The sequence below is a fragment of the Tachysurus fulvidraco genome, chromosome 14, assembly GCF_022655615.1.
Source record: "Tachysurus fulvidraco isolate hzauxx_2018 chromosome 14, HZAU_PFXX_2.0, whole genome shotgun sequence".
Classification (NCBI taxonomy): domain Eukaryota; kingdom Metazoa; phylum Chordata; class Actinopteri; order Siluriformes; family Bagridae; genus Tachysurus; species Tachysurus fulvidraco.
This window is the reverse complement of record NC_062531.1, coordinates 407,851-427,850: the sequence shown is the minus strand read 5'-3', so window position 1 is coordinate 427,850 and position 20,000 is coordinate 407,851. Positions and strand designations below refer to the sequence as shown.

Here is a 20,000-nt window from a genome sequence, read left to right as displayed (position 1 = left end):
ACTCACTATATAATACAGCTGTAATTAATATACAATTATAATGTGTTCATGAGTTATAATGCGTTATTAAGCTCATAAAGTTAATATTCTGTTCTAACTCCTTGTTAATAATGCATATACGTATAAGTACACGGTGTTTATGTGGGTGTGTGATAAGTACAGTGTTGAGTGTATCAGTGTTGAGTGTAACAGTGTTGAGTGTATCAGTGTTGAGTGTAACAGTGTTGAGTGTAACAGTGTTAAATATAACAGTGTTGAGTATAACAGTGTTAAGTATAGCAGAGAGAGAGAGAGTTAATATAACAGTCTTAAGTGTAACAGTGTTAAACATAACAGTGTTGAGTACAACAGTGTTGAGTATAGCGCAGAGAGAGAGAGAGTTAATTTAACAGTGTTAAATATAACAGTGTTGAGTATAACAGTGTTAAACATAACAGTGTTAAGTACAGCAGAGAGAGAGAGAGTTAATTTAACAGTGTTAAGTCTAACAGTGTTAAACCCTGAATACTCACTAAGCCGGTGTTTACATTCACTTTTCTTCCCCTTTGCACTTCTCGGTTTCTGGAATCCAAATCCGTTCATATTTTTGTGCTTGTTTCAGTTTTTTTCCGGCCGGATTAAAGCTTCAGGATCCTGGTGATGGAATCTAACGTGCAGTCTAAAGTCGTCATCAGGACGCTCTATAACGCGCTACTTAACTGCACCGTGGCGCTTTTAACAGGTACAAACCGAACGAGAACGCGTGCTGTTACTCAGAATCATTGAGCCGAATCCTCATTCGATACTGAATCACTGAATCGGATATGAGAGTTGATTCGTGGGAGCGTTGTGTTTGCTTTTTAAGCGTAATGTTGGCCTTCAGTCAGGACATGGACACGTGTGTGTGTGTGTGTGTGTGTGTGTGTGTGTGTGTGTGTGTGTGTGTGTGTGTGTGTGTGTGTGTGTGTGTGTGTGTGTGTGTGTGTGTGATATTTGTGTGTGTGATATTTGTGTTTGTTCTTAGTTTTTTTTTAAATTTTGTACTGAAACTGAAGGCTAAAGTAGCAAACTAATGCAGGGCTCTCAAGTTTAAACACAGGCAAGTGACATTTCCAACCCCCCAGCGACCCCCCCCCCAAACAAACAAACAAACAAACAAAAAGTGTGTTTCACCAGGACCACTGACCACATTTTAATCAAATGCAAAGTATTTGTTCAATTTCCATTTGTTCCATTTGAACATGTCCATTTGAGTGTGTGTGTGTGTGTGTGTGTGTGTGTGTGTGTGTGTGTGTGTGTGTGTGTGTGTGTGTGAGAGAGAGAGAGAGAGAGAGAGAGAGAGAGAGAGAGAGAGAGAGAGAGAGAGAGAGAGATTATGACTGCTGGTGTTTATTGTAAGTGTTTGTTACCTTTTTGGACCCCTTTATCATGTGTAATGTTGCTCCCATATAAAACAGTTCAGCACAAGCCCAGACATGTTTAGGGACATGATTGAGGACAATGTCCCGTCCAGAGACAAACTGTTTTGTGTGTTTTTTTCATTGGTTGTTGTGTTAAATCTTACCCAGATACAATAGTGCTATATTCTGATTGGCTATTGTGTAGCCTCTTGTTGTGATTGGCTGATAAGTGTCAGGCTCGACTAAGAACTCCAGGGGAGACGCGCTCGGTTCCTGCCCGTTTCCATAGAGACAGTGGTGAGGACTGATACGCTTTGGGCACTGCAGCTTATTAAATGTGATAAATAGTCAGTTTTTCCGCATGAGAAATACGTGAGAAAAGACCGACATGACGGACTGTCACTCTCAATGCGTCACACTTAACAGCCCTGCTAGTGGAAGCTTCTGGGAGACTCCAGTTAGCAATATTTTTAGTATATAGAATAAACAAAATAAGCTAATAAACTGAGCTACAGTGTATTAACTCTAAAATCTATGAAGTCTTAACTAATGTTAGCTAGTGTTAAGTGGTGTTAAGTGGTGTTAAGTGACCCAATCAATGCTTCTTCTAAATTATCACAGCTCTTTAATCGATGCTTGCTAGCTATCATTTGCTAGCTTGCTAATTAAGTAAATGTGATTGCACAGTCACCATCAACACTTTAAGGATTATTCACACATTTCATGCACCAGGTGCATTGTGGGTAATGTTGTTTTACCTTTAGTTATCTCTGTTTCATTCTCAATTGAGATGTTTTGCTTTCCTCCTTCAGCAGCACCGCCATCTTCAGAAACGCTGGACAGTTCTGTTCAGACAGAAAGAGAGAAAAAATAAATAACATGGACATTAGCATGCACGACTGTTTCTGTTTATTAGCTTGACTATATTTATGTTTCTCTGTTTTTCTGTATGAAGCAAGTAGCTTTGTTTTTATCTCCCAGTGGTGGTAGACCATTATGGACCGTACTGAGCAGACCTTCTCAAGTAACTTTACTGACTAACAAGCTAGTTTTTTTTTCCTCATTCAGCTACTGCAGTGACGTAATTATACCCAGCTACATATATTTAAAAACTTATTTTTATTTATTGCTAATTTGTGAATAATTACATTTATTTTTCATTTATTTTGGCTGGTGATATCATGTGACCATTTGTAGAGGTAATCATGTGGTAGATTTCAGACAAGGGGACGGTGTTTGTGATCTCAGAGCTGATCACGTCAGCCGTCACCACAACACTCACTCTGTCTGCGATCCTCCCTAAGAGAAGAAAAGAGTCTCCCTCTCCTCTGAAACGCATCTGTGTCCTCTGTCGTCCGTTTACCTGAATACAATACAGATCAGGGATGAGACATGAAGGTGACGTGATTCAGTAAAGTGTTTCTGATGATCTATCATTGTATTTTTACATTTTTCTAATTTCCTGGTTAATGTGTGTGAGGAGTGTGTTTGGATCCCTTACTCTTTAGACGTAAAGAGGAGAACCCCCAGCTCTGTCGGGACATCGCACTCCTCTCTCTGCTGAAAAACATCACCGCAGTCATTAAAACCAAATATGTTAAATACAGTGTGTTAAGTTATGTATTAATGTCCCAGACACCACAGTGACACCATGCGAACAAAAACAAGAAACTTTTCGTCGTCCTTTTCTCCGACTCAAGTTTAACTCAGAGAATCGTTCGTAAATATTTGTTTTGCTTTTAGGTCCTTGTTTAAACAGCAGGCACATTAAGTAATGCTAAGACTTTGCTTAACAAGCAAACCCCTTTTAACAATATTCAGCTCCTCCCTTAACTTTGTAATACCTTCATCTGTTAAACCAGCAGTTCGAGCCCCATCTTGACCCTGTCAGCTGTCTGAGTACAGATTTTTGTCTGGATTTTTATCTCCATCGTACTTGCAGATGAAGAACATATGTAAATATATATAAAAGTAAAGTTTGGTGATTCACAAAACTCTATCCATACAGATTAGTTTTGGCTCGATTCAGATTTAAGACTGATTCAGACTTATTTAGTCTTTATGGAAAATGTCTGACTTTAAGTACACAGAGAATTCTGTGACCCTTTCTGATTGTGATATTGCTGATGCTGAGGTTCCAGTGCTTGTGCATTTCCTGTGCTGCTGCAGTGTGTGTTCAGTGTTCAGTGTGTGTTTAATGTTCAGTGTGTGTTCAGTGTTCAGTGTGTGTTCAATGTTCAGTGTGTATTCAGTGTTAGTGTTTTAGTAAAACTTGTGAATAGACTTATGATGTCAGTTGTTAGTTTGTGTGTGTGTGTGCGTGCGTGTGTGTGCGTGCATGTGTGTGTGTGCGTATGTGTGCATGTGTGCGTGTGGGTGTGGGTGTGTGTGCGTGCTTGTGTTTTCTAATGCACATCCTGAACTTGCTGAAAGAGCAGAACTAACCACAATGTGGATTCACTCAGATTATACATCAATAACATCCAACACAACAACACATGTTCTTGTTAAACAAGCCAATCTTAGTGAATTTGAACCATAGTGTTCAACATGTTTAATCAGAAATTATACTCAAATGATTAATATTTGAGTATAATTTCTGATTAAAAATTAGTTTTGGATTGAAACCCTGAACTTTGCCATATAACACATGTTCTACACAGTGCAGCAGTGTCAAAGGGCAAATGACAATCCACTCTTAAAAGCCTGTATATGTGTGTGTGTGTACGTGTGTGTATGTGAGAGTGCGTGTGAATGTGTGTATGTGTGCTTGTGTATGTGTGTGTCTGTACGTGTGTGTATGTGAGAGTGCGTGTGAATGTGTGTATGTGTGCTTGTGTATGTGTGTGTGTGTACGTGTGTGTATGTGAGAGTGCGTGTGAATGTGTGTATGTGTGCTCGTGTATGTGTGTGAAAGCGTGTGTGCTTGTGTGTATGTGTTTATAGTATATAGTATAGTACAGTATAGTGTAGTGTAGTATAGTATAGTATAGTGTTTATATAGCATAGTACAGTATAGTGTAGTGTAGTGTTTGTATAGTGTTTATATAGCATAGTACAGTATAGTGTAGTGTAGTGTTTGTATAGTGTAGTACAGTATAGTGTGGTGTAGTATAGTATAGTGTTTATATAATATAGTACAGTATAGTGTAGTGTTTGTATAGTGTAGTACAGTATAGTGTAGTATAGTATAGTATAGTGTTTATATAGTATAGTATAGTGTAGTGTAGTATTTGTATAGTGTAGTACAGTATAGTGTAGTGTAGTATAGTGTTTGTATAGTATAGTACAGTGTAGTGTAGTGTTTGTATAGTATAGTACAGTATCGTGTAGTGTTTGTATAGTGTAGTACAGTATAGTGTAGTGTAGTATAGTGTAGTACAGTATAGTGTAGTATAGTGTTTGTATAGTGTAGTACAGTGTAGTATAGTGTTTGTATAGTGTAGTACAGTATAGTGTAGTGTTTGTATAGTATAGTACAGTGTAGTGTAGTGTAGTGTAGTATAGTGTTTGTATAGTATAGTACAGTGTAGTGTAGTGTTTGTATAGTGTAGTACAGTATAGTGTAGTATAGTGTAGTACAGTATAGTGTAGTATAGTGTTTGTATAGTGTAGTACAGTATAGTGTAGTGTTTGTATAGTGTAGTACAGTATAGTGTAGTATAGTGTAGTACAGTATAGTGTAGTATAGTGTTTGTATAGTGTAGTACAGTATAGTGTAGTGTTTGTATAGTATAGTACAGTGTAGTATAGTGTTTGTATAGTGTAGTACAGTATAGTGTAGTATAGTGTTTGTATAGTGTAGTATAGTGTTTGTACAGTGTAGTATAGTGTTTGTATAGTGTAGTACAGTGTAGTATAGTGTTTGTATAGTGTAGTACAGTGTAGTATAGTGTTTGTATAGTGTAGTACAGTATAGTGTAGTATAGTGTTTGTATAGTGTAGTACAGTGTAGTATAGTGTTTGTATAATATAATACAGTATAGTGTAGTGTTTGTATAGTGTAGTACAGTATAGTGTAGTATAGTGTTTGTATAGTGTAGTACAGTGTAGTATAGTGTTTGTATAGTGTAGTACAGTGTAGTATAGTGTTTGTATAGTGTAGTACAGTATAGTATAGTGTTTGTATAGAGTAGTACAGTGTAGTATAGTGTTTGTATAGTGTAGTACAGTATAGTGTAGTGTTTGTATAGTGTAGTACAGTGTAGTATAGTGTTTGTATAATATAATACAGTATAGTGTAGTGTTTGTATAGTGTAGTACAGTATAGTGTAGTATAGTGTTTGTATAGTGTAGTACAGTGTAGTATAGTGTTTGTATAGTGTAGTACAGTGTAGTATAGTGTTTGTATAGTGTAGTACAGTATAGTATAGTGTTTGTATAGTGTAGTACAGTGTAGTATAGTGTTTGTATAGTGTAGTACAGTATAGTATAGTGTTTGTATAGTATAGTATAGTGTAGTGTAGTGTTTGTATAGTGTAGTACAGTATAGTATAGTGTTTGTATAGTGTAGTACAGTATAGTATAGTGTTTGTATAATATATTACAGTGTAGTATAGTGTTTGTATAGTATTGTACAGTGTAGTGTAGTATAGTATTGTACAGTATAGTGTGGTGTAGTGTAGTATAGTGTTTGTATAGTATAGTGTAGTGTAGTGTTTGTATAGTATAGTATAGTACAGTATAGTGTAGTGTAGTATAGTGTTTATATAGTATAGTACAGTATAGTGTGGTGTAGTGTAGTATAGTGTTTGTATAGTATAGTGTAGTGTAGTATAGTGTTTGTATAGTATAGTGTAATGTAGTATAGCCTTTATATAGTATAGTACAGTATAGTGTAGTGTTTGTATACTGTAGTACAGTACATTGTAGTGTAGTGTTTATATAGTATAGTGTAGTATAGTATAGTGTTTATATAGTATAGTGTAGTATAGTAAAGTATAGTATAGTGTTTATATAGTATAGTGTAGTATAGTAAAGTATAGTATAGTGTTTATATAGTATAGTGTAGTATAGTAAAGTATAGTATAGTGTTTATATAGTATAGTAAAGTATAGTATAGTGTTTATATAGTATAGTGTAGTATAGTAAAGTATAGTATAGTGTTTATATAGTATAGTGTAGTATAGTACAGTATAGTATAGTGTTTATATAGTATAGTGTAGTATAGTACAGTATAGTATAGTGTTTATATAGTATAGTGTAGTATAGTACAGTATAGTATAGTGTTTATATAGTGTAGTGTAGTATAGTACAGTATAGTATAGTGTTTATATAGTATAGTGTAGTATAGTACAGTATAGTATAGTGTTTATATAGTGTAGTGTAGTATAGTACAGTATAGTATAGTGTTTATATAGTATATTCATCCCCCAAGTCATTTTTTAAACCACTCCAAATAAAAGCTTATATACAAATCAGTCTGTCAAGCTATGTGAATCTGAATCAGTTTATAGGAGTCAAGCTAAGTGTAAATGACTCTGAGTCAGTCTGAGGGAGACACAACAGGGACTGATAAATTCTAAAGCATTTGTTAGGAGTCTAAATCAAGCTACACTAATCAGAGTCAGTATTTCTGAATGTAGATCAGTCTATTCAACACTGAAACACTGTGTGATTCTAAACCAATTCATAGGATTCTGAATTACTCTATACAACTGAATCGTTCTATAAGTTTCAAATGTTCATTCATGACTCAGATTCATTTTGAATGGAAGGCAACAAATAAAAGAAACATACATGTGGTTCACCAGCTTTAGATTGTACGACATGTCCTCTGTGCTACAAAACAGAAAACCCTAAAAGCCACAGATTAGTGTGCTGAAAGGGGAGAGTTCACTTTCTTTACCTTTATCAGTACAAACTGACACAAACTGACTGCTTTATGATGACAGGGACTTGGATGTATTTTTAGTGACAGACATACTGCACACCTGGTTACGCTGCAGGTGGTGTTTATTGTCCCACCTGATTTATTTAACCACATTATTATTCAAGCTTCTCATCTCAGTGAATAAGTGCACATGTGGCCACAGCAGTCACAACTCTGTTCTGTTCAGCTTTCAGTCTTCTATATGGTTCAATAAAATGACCATTTTGTAACGTTGATATTTGTATCCAGAGTTACAAACATTTATTTGAAGAAAAGAGTGAGAAGCAGCCGTGTGTGAGATTGTGAAGAGGTGAAGGATCTGTTATGGAGGAACTGAGCTGTAGGTGTGAGGTGATGCTTCCCTCTTGTGTGTGAGCAACAAAGCACAATCGCTTGTGACAGATAAAAGGTTTAAGGGAAATGGCACTGTGTGTAAGTCTGTGTGTGATTGTGTGTATGTGTTTGTGCATATGTGTGAGTGTGTGTGTATGTGTGTATGTGTGAGTGTCTATGTGTGAGTGTGTATGTGTGAGTGTGTGTGTCTGTGTATGTGTGAGTGTGTGTGTGTGTGTGTGTGTGTGTGTGTGTGTGTGTGTGTGTGTGTGTGTGTGTGTGTGTGTGTGAGTGTGTGTGTATGTGTTTGTGTGTATGTGTGAGTGTGTATGTGTGAGTGTGTGTGTGTGAGTGTGTGTGCTATGATGAAGTATCAGAGTGAGTTCATTTATATAAACTTGTTTTTATAGAGAATTAATCAACACCATCTGACCAATCAGAATGCAGAATTCAGCAGTTCTGAAAAGTGAATGTAATAAAGCTATAAGATCCTCTTCAGTATTTGGTGATGAGTTAGTGATGAGTTAGTGATGAGTTAGTGATGAGTTGGTGATGAGTTAGTGATGAGTTAGTGATGAGTTAGTGATGAGTTGGTGATGAGTTGGTGATGAGTTGGTGATGAGTTAGTGATGAGTTAGTGATGAGTTAGTGATGAGTTAGTGATGAGTTGGTGATGAGTTGGTGATGAGTTAGTGATGAGTTAGTGATGAGTTAGTGATGAGTTGGTGATGAGTTGGTGATGAGTTAGTGATGAGTTAGTGATGAGTTGGTGATGAGTTGGTGATGAGTTAGTGATGAGTTGGTGATGAGTTAGTGATGAGTTAGTGATGAGTTGGTGATGAGTTGGTGATGAGTTAGTGATGAGTTGGTGATGAGTTGGTGATGAGTTAGTGATGAGTTGGTGATGAGTTGGTGATGAGTTAGTGATGAGTTGGTGATGAGTTAGTGATGAGTTAGTGATGAGTTGGTGATGAGTTAGTGATGAGTTGGTGATGAGTTAGTGATGAGTTAGTGATGAGTTAGTGATGAGTTGGTGAGTATTGTGCTTGCAGGACACCCATTTTTCATACAAAGTATTTGGTGAAAGAATTCAACTGCTTTAGGAATGACCGTTGACCCTGAGCCTAAGTAACCTGCCTTTACAGGGTTAACAGTATATTTATTGCTGTGTTTTGGAGATCAGGGTTTCTGTGTTTTATATATAGATGTCTATGTTCCCTATGGAGCTGATCTCTGACCTGCAAAACGTTTTCCCGTTAGAGCAGAGCAAAATATGGCTGTGGGAATCATTAAAGAATTTATCTCTAGCAGTTTATTAACACACAAACCGACTCAGTTTGGGTCTGACAGAATCTGGGTTTAGAGGTAAGAGATCGCTCACCATGAAGAAGTAAAAGCAACACATCATTACATCATGTGTTACTCTACTGACATCCCTGCATCATGAGACTGGTATAACTGTGTCATAAACATGTCATGATGTTGTGTTGACTTGTGATTCAGATTCTCACATCAAACATAACAGTTCTAATGGCTCGAGTCAGAGTCGGTGACACGAGTGTAAAAGTTTTTCTGTAGATTTTGTCCACTGATCCTGTAGAGTCTGAGACATCTGAGACATCTGAGACATTAAACACAAACCCTCACTTAAACACCTGACAATAATCAGGATAAAATATGGAAATAAATCATGCTGATATGATCATCAGAGTGAGAAGATGATAAATAAACCAACAGGAGTCTCGTATATGACCAGTTCAGTACTGCATGGGTAGAGCTTGTGGTGTCGGAGTGTTAATGTTTGTGTTAATTCTATGCTGTAATGAAAACAAGCCAAGGGTTTAAAGGGTAAATCAATTGAAAGTAAAAGAAGAAGAAGAGGAAGAAGAAGAGGAAGACGAGTGTGGATTGTGGGTCAGAGCAGACACGCTGTGTAACACCTGCTTATTCACTCTTACTTCTATTACAGGGTGTGGTTATTATTACAGGTTATTATTAGAGTTCTTTACAGACCAGTGTGTGATCAGAGAGAAATCTGAGCTCTTTACACTCCTTAACACTCACACACTAAACCCTGAACCTGCAGTAGACCTAAAAACATTAATGATGCCTATTAATAAACCTGAATAAACCCCAGCTTTAACTCTATGAGCTGCTAATGTAAATATCCAGTTCAATATTCTCAAGGTCAGCGTTTAGGCAGAAAGAACAACTGCTTTTTGTGTCCTTCATGCAGACCTGTTCTTACACACACACACACACACACACACACACACACACACACACACACACACACACACACACACAAACACACACAAACACACACAAACATACACAAACATACAAACACACACACAAACATGCACACACACATACACAAACATACAAACATACACACAAACACACACAAACATACAAACACACACACACAAACATACACACACACACACACACACACACACACACACACACAGCTCCATTACTAATAAGTTGCTGTTAAAGCAGGGTGTGTAAGCATTCAACAGACATGTCACTGCGTGCCTGGTTACTGTCAATCCTGTATTTTACACACAGACACACACAGACACACACACACACACACACACACACACACACACACACACACACACACACACACATACACACACACACACACACACACACACATACAGACTTTTTATGTCAGTGGATTTTCTTTCTATGCAACATATTCTATGTAATATCTTTTGTGTGTGTGTGTGTGTGTGTGTGTGTGTGTGTGTGTACTTTCACACACACACACACACACACACACACACACACACACACACACACACACACACACACACACACACACACACACACACACACACACACACAGAGTGTATATTCCACTAGAGGGCACTGTAGTGAAGCTGTGTATGGGCAGGTGAGTGAAGGGCAGAAGGGCAAAGGGGTAGAGGGCAGATGGGTGTAATGAACCATGTGTCTTGTCTCTTGTTATAAAGACTTGTTGTAGAAGCTTCCAGTAAAGGAACCATATTATCTGGAAATATCTGCAGATGTGTTTAAACTCTGTGAGGAGGAGAAGTCTGTGGATCTCCACACTGACCCATCCTCATGTCCTATTTTGTTTGGAATCTCTTCACTTGGTGGATCTCACTGCTGCTGGGGATGAACCATGTGGACTAGAAGGAGACCCATCTGACTGCCGTGGGAAGAATAACTGGGAGACAATGGTGGTGACTTATAACCGCTTTTATAATGGTCAGATTTGTGCTCCAGTCTCCGATTTATAATCCCACTCTCAGTGTTTATAATGATTTATAATCCCACTCTCAGTGTTTATAATGGTTTATAATCACACTCTCAGTGTTTATAATGATTTATAATCCCACTCTCAGTGTTTATAATGATTTATAATCCCACTGTCAGTATTTATAATGATTTATAATCCCACTGTCAGTATTTATAATGATTTATAATCCCACTGTCAGTGTTTATAATGATTTATGATCCCACTCAATGGTGTTTATAATGATTTATAATCCCACTCAGTGTTTATAATGATTTATAATCCCACTCAGTGTTTATAATGATTTATAATCCCACTCTCAGTGTTTATAATGATTTATAATCCCACTCTCAGTGTTTATAATGATTTATAATCCTACTCTCAGTGTTTATAATGACTTATAATCCCACTCTCAGTGTTTATAATGATTTATAATCCCACTCTCAGTGTTTATAACGATTTATAATCCCACTGTCAGTATTTATAATGATTTATAATCCCACTGTCAGTATTTATAATGATTTATAATCCCACTCTCAGTGTTTATGATGATTTATGATCCCACTCAATGGTGTTTATAATTATTTATAATCCCACTCTTGGTGTTTATAATGATTTATAATCCCACTCAGTGTTTATAATGATTTATAATCCCACTCAGTGTTTATAATGATTTATAATCCCACTGTCAGTGTTTATAATGATTTATAATCCCACTGTCAGTATTTATAATGATTTATAATCCCACTCTCAGTGTTTATGATGATTTATGATCCCACTCAATGGTGTTTATAATTATTTATAATCCCACTCTTGGTGTTTATAATGATTTATAATCCCACTCAGTGTTTATAATGATTTATAATCCCACTCAGTGTTTATAATGATTTATAATCCCACTCTCAGTGTTTATAATGATTTATAATCCAACTCTCAGTGTTTATAATGATTTATAATCCCACTCTCTAGTGTTTATGATGATTTATAATCCCACTCTCTAGTGTTTATGATGATTTATAATCCCACTCTCTAGTGTTTATGATGATTTATGATCCCACTCTCTGGTGTTTATAATTATTTATAATCCAGCTCTCTCGTCTTTATAATCCTCTTGTTTCTCGCTCATAGTGTCTCAGGGAGGTTTTTGTTCCTTAGCCTTGCTTGTTAGTGAAGAATATCAATTTTATTTTTTTCTTATTTAACTTTTTAATTTACTTAAGAATAATTTTATTTCTGTAATGCTGATTTGAGACAGTGCCCATTGTTAAACGTGTAATACAAATAAAATGATTTTAAATTAAATTGAACTGAACTTCTGCCATAGAAATACACACCTGTAGAACTATAAGGAATATAATTATATAAATGAATGATCACCACTAATAACACTCATGAGCTGGCTTAGGGAGACGATGTCACCTGACAGGATCTTCCAGAAAAACTCTTGGTCTAAAATTCTGAGAGCTATATAAATGTGTCTTCTGATACACCTATTAGTCTTTGCACACACACACACACACACACACACACACACACACACACACACACACACACACACACACACACACACACACACACACATTCACACACACCCTGTTTCTCACACATTATTCACATGCCTCAGTGACCAAGACAAGGTGCTAAATTTCTGTTTCATTTCTGCTTCCTCCCTGAAAAGGACATTATATGCTATAATATATATATGTGTGTGTGTGTGTGTGTGTGTGTGTGTGTGTGTGTGTGTGTGTGTGTGTGTGTGTGTGTGTGTGTTTACTACTGTACTTCAGAACCCTCACACACCCATCAAAGTGAATGTCTTAGTGTTTTAGTTCCATTACAATTCAAAACTACTCCAACAGGTTTCTCTCATAACACACACTGGTACACACGTTAATAAACATTAATGCAAACAAACACACACACACACACACACACACACACACACACACACACACACACACACACACACACACACACACACTTGTCATTTATGCTAACACTTTGTGTTAATTTCAAATCTTAACATTCAAATTACTAAAAACAAATCCACCTGCACCGAACCCCCCCCCCCCCCCCATACACACACACCAGTTCTTATGACTGTAGCTATTGATACTACACATTTCCTCAGGTTCCTTTCCTTTCTTAATGAAGGCAAACCACAAGAAGTTGAGAAGCACCTGCTGCATCTCCACAAGAGCGTGTGTGTGTGTGTGTGTGTGTGTGTGTGTGTGTGTGTGTGTGTGTGTGTGTGTGTGTGTGTGTGGTGTCTGCTCAGACATGAAAACCAAAGCAGTGTTTTAAGTGAAGTTGAAACTATAATTCAAAGTGACTTACCTCAGTGCAAAGTCCTCACGGTAACTTCAGGGTGCGTGCGTGCGTGTGTGTGTGTGTGTGTGTGTGTGTGTGTGTGTGTGTGTGTGTGTGTGTGTGTGTGTGTGTGTGTGTGTGTGTGTGTGTGTGTGTGTGTTTAAACCTTTCTGGTTCGTCCGCGCTTACATTTAAAACATTGTGTAACTCGTGTATGTTCTGTAGCACTAAAATCCCATCACTTCAGCAGACAGTTTGTCAAAATTCTCTTCCTGTGTTCTCTCTCTCTCTCTCTCTCTCTCTCTCTCTCTCTCTCTCTCTCTCTCTCTTATCTTTCTGCCGGATTTACTCACTCCCTCCCTCCCTCCCTCCCTCCCTCCACCACGGCACTCAGTAGTCTGTCTTTGTCCTCTTTCAGTCACTATTCATTGAGCTTTTGTGTGTGTGTGTGTGTGTGTGTGTGTGTGTGTGTGTGTGTGTGTGTGTGTGTGTGTGTGTGTGTGTGTGTGTGTGTGTGTGTGTGTGTGCGTGCACTGGTTCTCTTTTACTATGAGGAAGTGTTAACATTAAGGTGGAACCATAATAGATTTTGAAACAGAGTGGACTTTGAGGCGTACAACAGAATGTAAAAGGAATATGTTATGTGATACACACACACACACACACACACACACACACACACACACACACACACACACACACACACACACACACACACACACACACACACACACACACAGACACAGACAGACACACACAGACACATACACACACACACATACACACACACACACACACACACACACACACACACAGACACATACACACACACATACACACACACAGACACACACACACACACAGACACACACACACACACAGACACAGACACACACACACACACACATACACACAGACACACACACACACATACACACACTAGATTGTATGGTGATACAGTGTGACAGAGTGTAAAAATGTTTAATATTAAACACTGTATCTAAGACTTTAATCCTATTTGGAGTCCTGAGTGCTGATTCTGAGCCTCAGAACTTCACAGAAAAGCTGAACAGTGTTTAATGTTGGTGAATGTTGAGTGTTTAATGTTGGTGAATGTTGAGTGTTTAATGTTGGTGAATGTTGAGTGTTTAATGTTGGTGAATGTTGAGTGTTTAATGTTGGTGAATGTTGAGTGTTTAATGTTGGTGAATGTTGAGTGTTTAATGTTGGTGAATGTTGAGTGTTTAATGTTGGTGAATGTTGAGTGTTTAATGTTGGTGAATGTTGGTGAATGTTGGTGAATGTTGAGTGTTTAATGTTGGTGAATGTTGAGTGTTTAATGTTGGTGAATGTTGAGTGTTTAATGTTGGTGAATGTTGAGTGTTTAATGTTGGTGAATGTTGGTGAATGTTGGTGAATGTTGAGTGTTTAATGTTGGTGAATGTTGAGTGTTTAATGTTGGTGAATGTTGAGTGTTTAATGTTGGTGAATGTTGAGTGTTTAATGTTGGTGAATGTTGGTGAATGTTGGTGAATGTTGAGTGTTTAATGGTTTAATCTTCATCCTAATCTTTATTAAATCCACTCAGGAGTAAAGTTCTGACTGTCTGATGAACAGAACACCAACAACATCCTGAAGTCAGCTGAAGAACTGCATGCTGTTTATGGAGAACTTTGGACCTGATGTTTGTGTGTGTGTGTGTGTGTGTGTGTGTGTGTGTGTGTGTGTGTGTGTGTGTGTGTATGTGTGTGTGTGTGTGCGTGCGCGTGTTTTTGTGTGTGTTTTTTGTGCTTGTGTGTCTGTTTGTGTGTGTGTTTTTTGTGCTTGTGTGTTTTTGTGTGTATGTGTGTGTGTGCGTGCGCGTGTTTTTGTGTGTGTTTTTTGTGCTTGTGTGTCTGTTTGTGTGTGTGTTTTTGTGCTTGTGTGTTTTTGTATGTGTGTGTGTGTGTGTGTGTGTGTGTGCGCGCGCATGTTTGTGTGTGTTTTTTGCGCTTGTGTGTCTGTTTGTGTGTGTGTTTTTTGTGCTTGTGTGTTTTTGTGTGTATGTGTGTGTGTGTGTGTGTGCGTGCGCGTGTTTTTGTGTGTGTTTTTTGTGCTTGTGTGTCTGTTTGTGTGTGTGTTTTTGTGCTTGTGTGTTTTTGTATGTGTGTGTGTGTGTGTGTGTGTGTGTGCGTGTGTGCGCGCGCATGTTTGTGTGTGTTTTTTGCGCTTGTGTGTCTGTTTGTGTGTGTTTTTTGTGCTTGTGTGTCTGTGTGTGTTTGTGTGTATGTGTGTGTGTTTTTGTGTGTATTTTTGTGTGTGTGTGTGTCATTTAATTCATAATTGAATATTTGTTTATTATAATTTCATTTATGAAATCAATTCTATTAGAAATAATTCATGTAAATGTATTAAAAAGCAAATATAATATTATTTACTTTTATGTTAATATTAATTTTATCATTAGAATTTTTCTCAGAAATCTATTTATACATCTGTTTAACTCTGTAAACTGAAATGAGCTGTTTGCAGTGTCTCTGTACCACGTGTTAGCTAATGCTAGGTGTTAGCTAATGCTAGGTGTTAGCTAATGTCATGTGCTAGCTAATGTCATGTGCTAGCTAATGCTAGGTGTTAGCTAGTGTTATGTGCTAGCTAATGCTAGGTGTTAGCTAATGCTAGGTGTTAGCTAATGTCATGTGCTAGCTAATGTCATGTGCTAGCTAAAGCTAGGTGTTAGCTAGTGTTATGTGCTAGCTAATGCTAGGTGTTAACTAGTGTTATGTGCTAGCTAATGCTAGGTGTTAGCTAATGCTAGGTGTTAGTTAATGCTAGGTGTTAGCTAAAGTTATGTGCTAGCTACTGCTAGGTGTTAGTTAATGCTAGGTGTTAGCTAATGTCATGTGCTAGCTAATGTCATGTGCTAGCTAATGCTAGGTGTTAACTAGTGTTATGTGCTAGCTAATGTCATGTGCTAGCTAATGCTAGGTGTTAGCTAATGCTAGGTGTTGCAGCTTGTGACACACATCCTAACTCAGTTGTGTAAGTTCTTTACTCGAGATTCCTGATTTCTAAACACTGAAGATTTTTATTCGTATATAAACACCTACAGTATTTTATGGCTTACACACAGAGTGTAAAACTAAACAAACACCTACAGTATTTTATGGCTTACACACAGAGTGTAAAACTAAACAAACACCTACAGTATTTTATGGCTTACACACAGAGTGTAAAACTAAACAAACACCTACAGTATTTTATGGCTTACACACAGAGTGTAAAACTAAACAAACACCTAAATGATGTTCATGTTTTAATACAATCATGAGGGAAAGGAAACCGGCTACTGGGCTGGTTATTGGGATTAACCAATCAGAGCACAGAATTTCATCATGTGACCTTCATCATGTGACCTGAGAAAACATGGCCACACGCATGTCTTCTTTAACTTAATAAAGTGACCTGATTGTGTTAAAAACATCTGCTTGTTTTAATCGTCTGTGATGATGATCTGTGGGTAAAAACTGTAACACGGCGCCGACTTCAGCTCCTGTGAATGAATCGACATGAACTGTGTGACGTCTTCACACTCGTCTGTTCTCTGCTCAGGATATAACGGTGCATTTAAACATTAGAGACGTGTAATAAAGAAAATATAGTGAACTTTTTATAAAAACAATGTAGAGTAGACGACGAGCTCCACGCCCATGATCTACAGGTTGTGATGGAAGACTGCGGTGTGGCTCGGCTGCTGGACACAGAGACTCATCTCCTGAAGCTCAGGGTGGAAATACGTGGTGATGATGTGATTTCTCAGAGCGTGACGATGTCTCGCCTCCTCCTTTACATCCAACCTGAAGAACAGCCACAAGTTCAGTAGCATCAGTGAGGCGTCACATGACCAGAGGAACAGTTACTGCAGTTTATTTAGGGTTTTTTACCTGTGTTGGTGGATTCTGTTCTCCCACCCAGATATACGCTTCTGTTTACTGTAGAGATGTCCACAACACACTGATATTTATTTCTGTGTGTGTGTGTGTGTGTATGTGTGTGTGTGTGTATGTGTATGTGTGTGTGTGTGCGTGTGTGTGTGTGTGTGTGTATGTGTGTGTGTGTGTATGTGTATGTGTGTGTATGTGTGTGTGCGTGTGTGTATATGTGTTTTTGTGTGCGTGTGTGTGTGTATATGTGTGTGTATGTGTGCGTGTGTGTGTATGTGTGTGTTTGTGTGTGCGTGTGTGTATGTGTGTGCGTATATATGTGTGTGTATGTGTGCGTGTGTGTGTATGTGTGTGCATATATGTGTGTGCGTGCGTGTGTGTGTGTGCGTGTGTGTGTATGTGTGTGCATATATGTGTGTGCGTGCGTGTGTGTGTGTGCGTGTGTGTATATGTGTGTGCGTATATGTGCGTGTATTCTACCAGTATGTTTCTTGTTGTACTTGTTGATCACTGTGTTGATTAGACAGGAGAGACTGAGACACACATACAGCCTGAGAGTACCGAGACAGCACTGTATACATACACACACACACACACACACACACACACACACACACACACAGTGTTGTTAGTGTACACTGACACACTCACACAGCATGTCATCCTGAGTATTGTACAGTATGTAGTGTAATGAAAGTCTCTCACTGGACTGAGGTGTTGAGTCTGGTGTTGAGTCTGGTGTTGAGTCTGGTGTTGAGTCTGACTGACACTGCAGTGGAGGAGAGAGACACAGTTAACACACTGAATTAAAACAGGATGGAGTTTCTGTGACTGTATCATGTCTAAGGTGTGTGGATTGGGACACGCCCACAGTGATGACCTGCAGAAGATCAGACTGATGAAGTTCCTGCTCTGCTGTTTGAGGATCCTTCAGCTTCATCTCATCATTTAGCTTCTCTCTCTGCAGGAGCTGATTTATGTAGAACTGTACACACACACACACACACACACACACACACACACACACACACACAAACATGCACACATGCGTTCCCACACACACACGCACACACACACACACACATACACACACACACAGACATGCACACATGCGTGCCCACACACACGCGCACGCACACACACACACACACACACACACACACACACACACACACACACACATACAGACATGCACACATGCGTGCCCACACATGCACACACACACACACACGCACACACACACACACAGACATGCACACATGCGTGCCCACACATGCACACACACACACACACACACACACACACACACACACACACACACAGACATGCACACATGCGTGCCCACACATGCACACACACACATGCACACACACGTGAACACACACATACACAAACACACACACACACACGCACACGTGAACACACACAAACACACACATACACACATACACATACACAAACACACACACATACATACACACACATACACAGACACGTACACACACATACACACACACACACACACACACACACACACAAACACACACACACACACACACAATGAATTTATTTAGACCAACTCACTAATTCAGCCATTACATATTTTTTACTCATTATGTCACTTTGTAGACGCCAACATTCTGTTTTAATATTTAAAACAAAGCTTTATAAAGAGTAACTCCTCCTAGAGCTTTCGAGCCACATGCACCAAATTCGGATATGTTGTAGAACCTGAAGCTGAAGTTTGTTGCTGTTACTTTTCTAAGAGATCCGAGTACTGGTACTTCCGGTACTGGGTCTCAAAGTGGCCTTTTCCCCCATAGACCCCATTATACAATTTGGAGGTTTATAACTCGGCAAGCTTTCGAACTCTCTACACCAAACTCGACCAGCTCCTTTAGGGTGACACTCTGTACAAAGGTGTACATTGGTGTACCGACTGGACTTTCGGTTGTGCCGCAGCCCCGCCCCCAAAATATGCAAAATCAACATGTGACATCAAAACACTCAGCCCAATATGGGGAACTTCCTCACGTGTATTCTGATGATGTCACATGCTCGTTTCCACTTACCTCCAAATGTTTTGGCACCCTAGCTTTCTGTCTACTTGCTTCCAAAAGTAACACTGACCCTTATGTCCACTCGCCTCCAAAAAGCACCGGCCTTTGCGAATACTTGCATCGTCAAAGCCGACACCAAAGTTTGTCATGACGAACTTTACAAATCTAGTTGGAAGTTGTTTCTGTGAACTAGTCCTAAGACATGTGTGTGTGTGTGTGTGTTTGTTCATGTGCGTGTGTGTTTGTGTGCACGTGTGTGTGTGTTTGTACTGTATGTGTGTTTGTTTGCATGTGTGTGTATGCATGTGTGTGTGTGTGTGTGTGTGTGTGTGTGTGCATGTGTGTGTTTGCGTGTGTGCACTTGCGTGTGTGTGTGTTTGATTGCGTGCATGTGTGTATGTTTGTTTGTGCGTGTGTGTTTGTGTGTGCACGTGTGTGTGTTTGTACTGTATGTGTGTGTGTTTGCATGTGTGTGTTTGTGTGCATGTGTGTGCGTTTGTGTGTGTGTTTGTTTGCGTGCCTGTGTGTATGTTTGTTTGTGTGTGTGTGTGTTTGTGTGTGTATTTGTGCGTGTGTTTGTACTGTATGTGTGTGTGTTTGCATGTGTGTGCGTGTGTTTGCATGTGTGTGTTTGTGTGCATGTGTGTGCGTTTGTGTGTGTGTTTGTTTGCGTGCCTGTGTGTATGTTTGTTTGTGTGTGTATCTGTGTGTGTGTTTGTGTGTGTTTGTACACACCAGCAGTTTGTTCTGCAGGTGTTCGTAGTGTTGTTGTGTGAATGATGTGTGTTCAGTGATGCGGCGGATCAGCAGTGTGTCGGGGTTCTGTAGAACTGGAGAAGTTGGATCAGA

At 38.7% G+C, this 20,000-nt stretch overlaps 2 protein-coding genes across 12 annotated transcripts in view; both read right to left on the bottom strand.

The window, feature by feature from the left end:
- dennd2da (DENN/MADD domain containing 2Da) overlaps positions 1-13,492 on the bottom strand; it is a 30,055-nt gene extending 16,563 nt beyond the window's left edge. Inside the window, exons 1-4 of one of the 3 annotated variants that reach the window (XM_027155198.2) lie at positions 13,196-13,492; positions 2,881-2,939; positions 2,662-2,742; positions 2,138-2,224 (exon numbers count right to left, since the gene is read on the bottom strand). In XM_027155198.2, coding sequence (XP_027010999.1) covers positions 2,138-2,224; positions 2,662-2,742; positions 2,881-2,923 — 211 coding nt within the window. In that variant the 5' untranslated portion in view covers positions 2,924-2,939; positions 13,196-13,492. Of the gene's footprint in view, positions 1-512; positions 813-2,137; positions 2,225-2,661; positions 2,743-2,880; positions 2,940-13,195 lie in introns of those variants that run through there. The other 2 variants (XM_027155199.2, XM_027155200.2) reach the window with 2 other exon arrangements.
- Positions 13,493-16,215: 2,723 nt separating this feature from the next.
- Positions 16,216-20,000, bottom strand: part of spag17 (sperm associated antigen 17) — a 32,762-nt gene continuing 28,977 nt past the window's right edge. For 6 of the 9 annotated variants that reach the window (XM_047800217.1, XM_047800218.1, XM_047800221.1 and 3 more), the window contains 6 exons: positions 19,887-20,000; positions 17,972-18,076; positions 17,797-17,860; positions 17,572-17,662; positions 17,092-17,139; positions 16,216-17,004 (listed from right to left, as the gene is read on the bottom strand). The exon at positions 19,887-20,000 is cut by the window's right edge and continues 75 nt beyond it. In XM_047800217.1, coding sequence (XP_047656173.1) covers positions 16,863-17,004; positions 17,092-17,139; positions 17,572-17,662; positions 17,797-17,860; positions 17,972-18,076; positions 19,887-20,000 — 564 coding nt within the window. In that variant the 3' untranslated portion in view covers positions 16,216-16,862. The remainder of the gene's footprint in view (positions 17,005-17,091; positions 17,140-17,571; positions 17,663-17,796; positions 17,861-17,971; positions 18,077-19,886) is intronic. The other 3 variants (XR_007137761.1, XR_007137762.1, XM_047800223.1) reach the window with 3 other exon arrangements.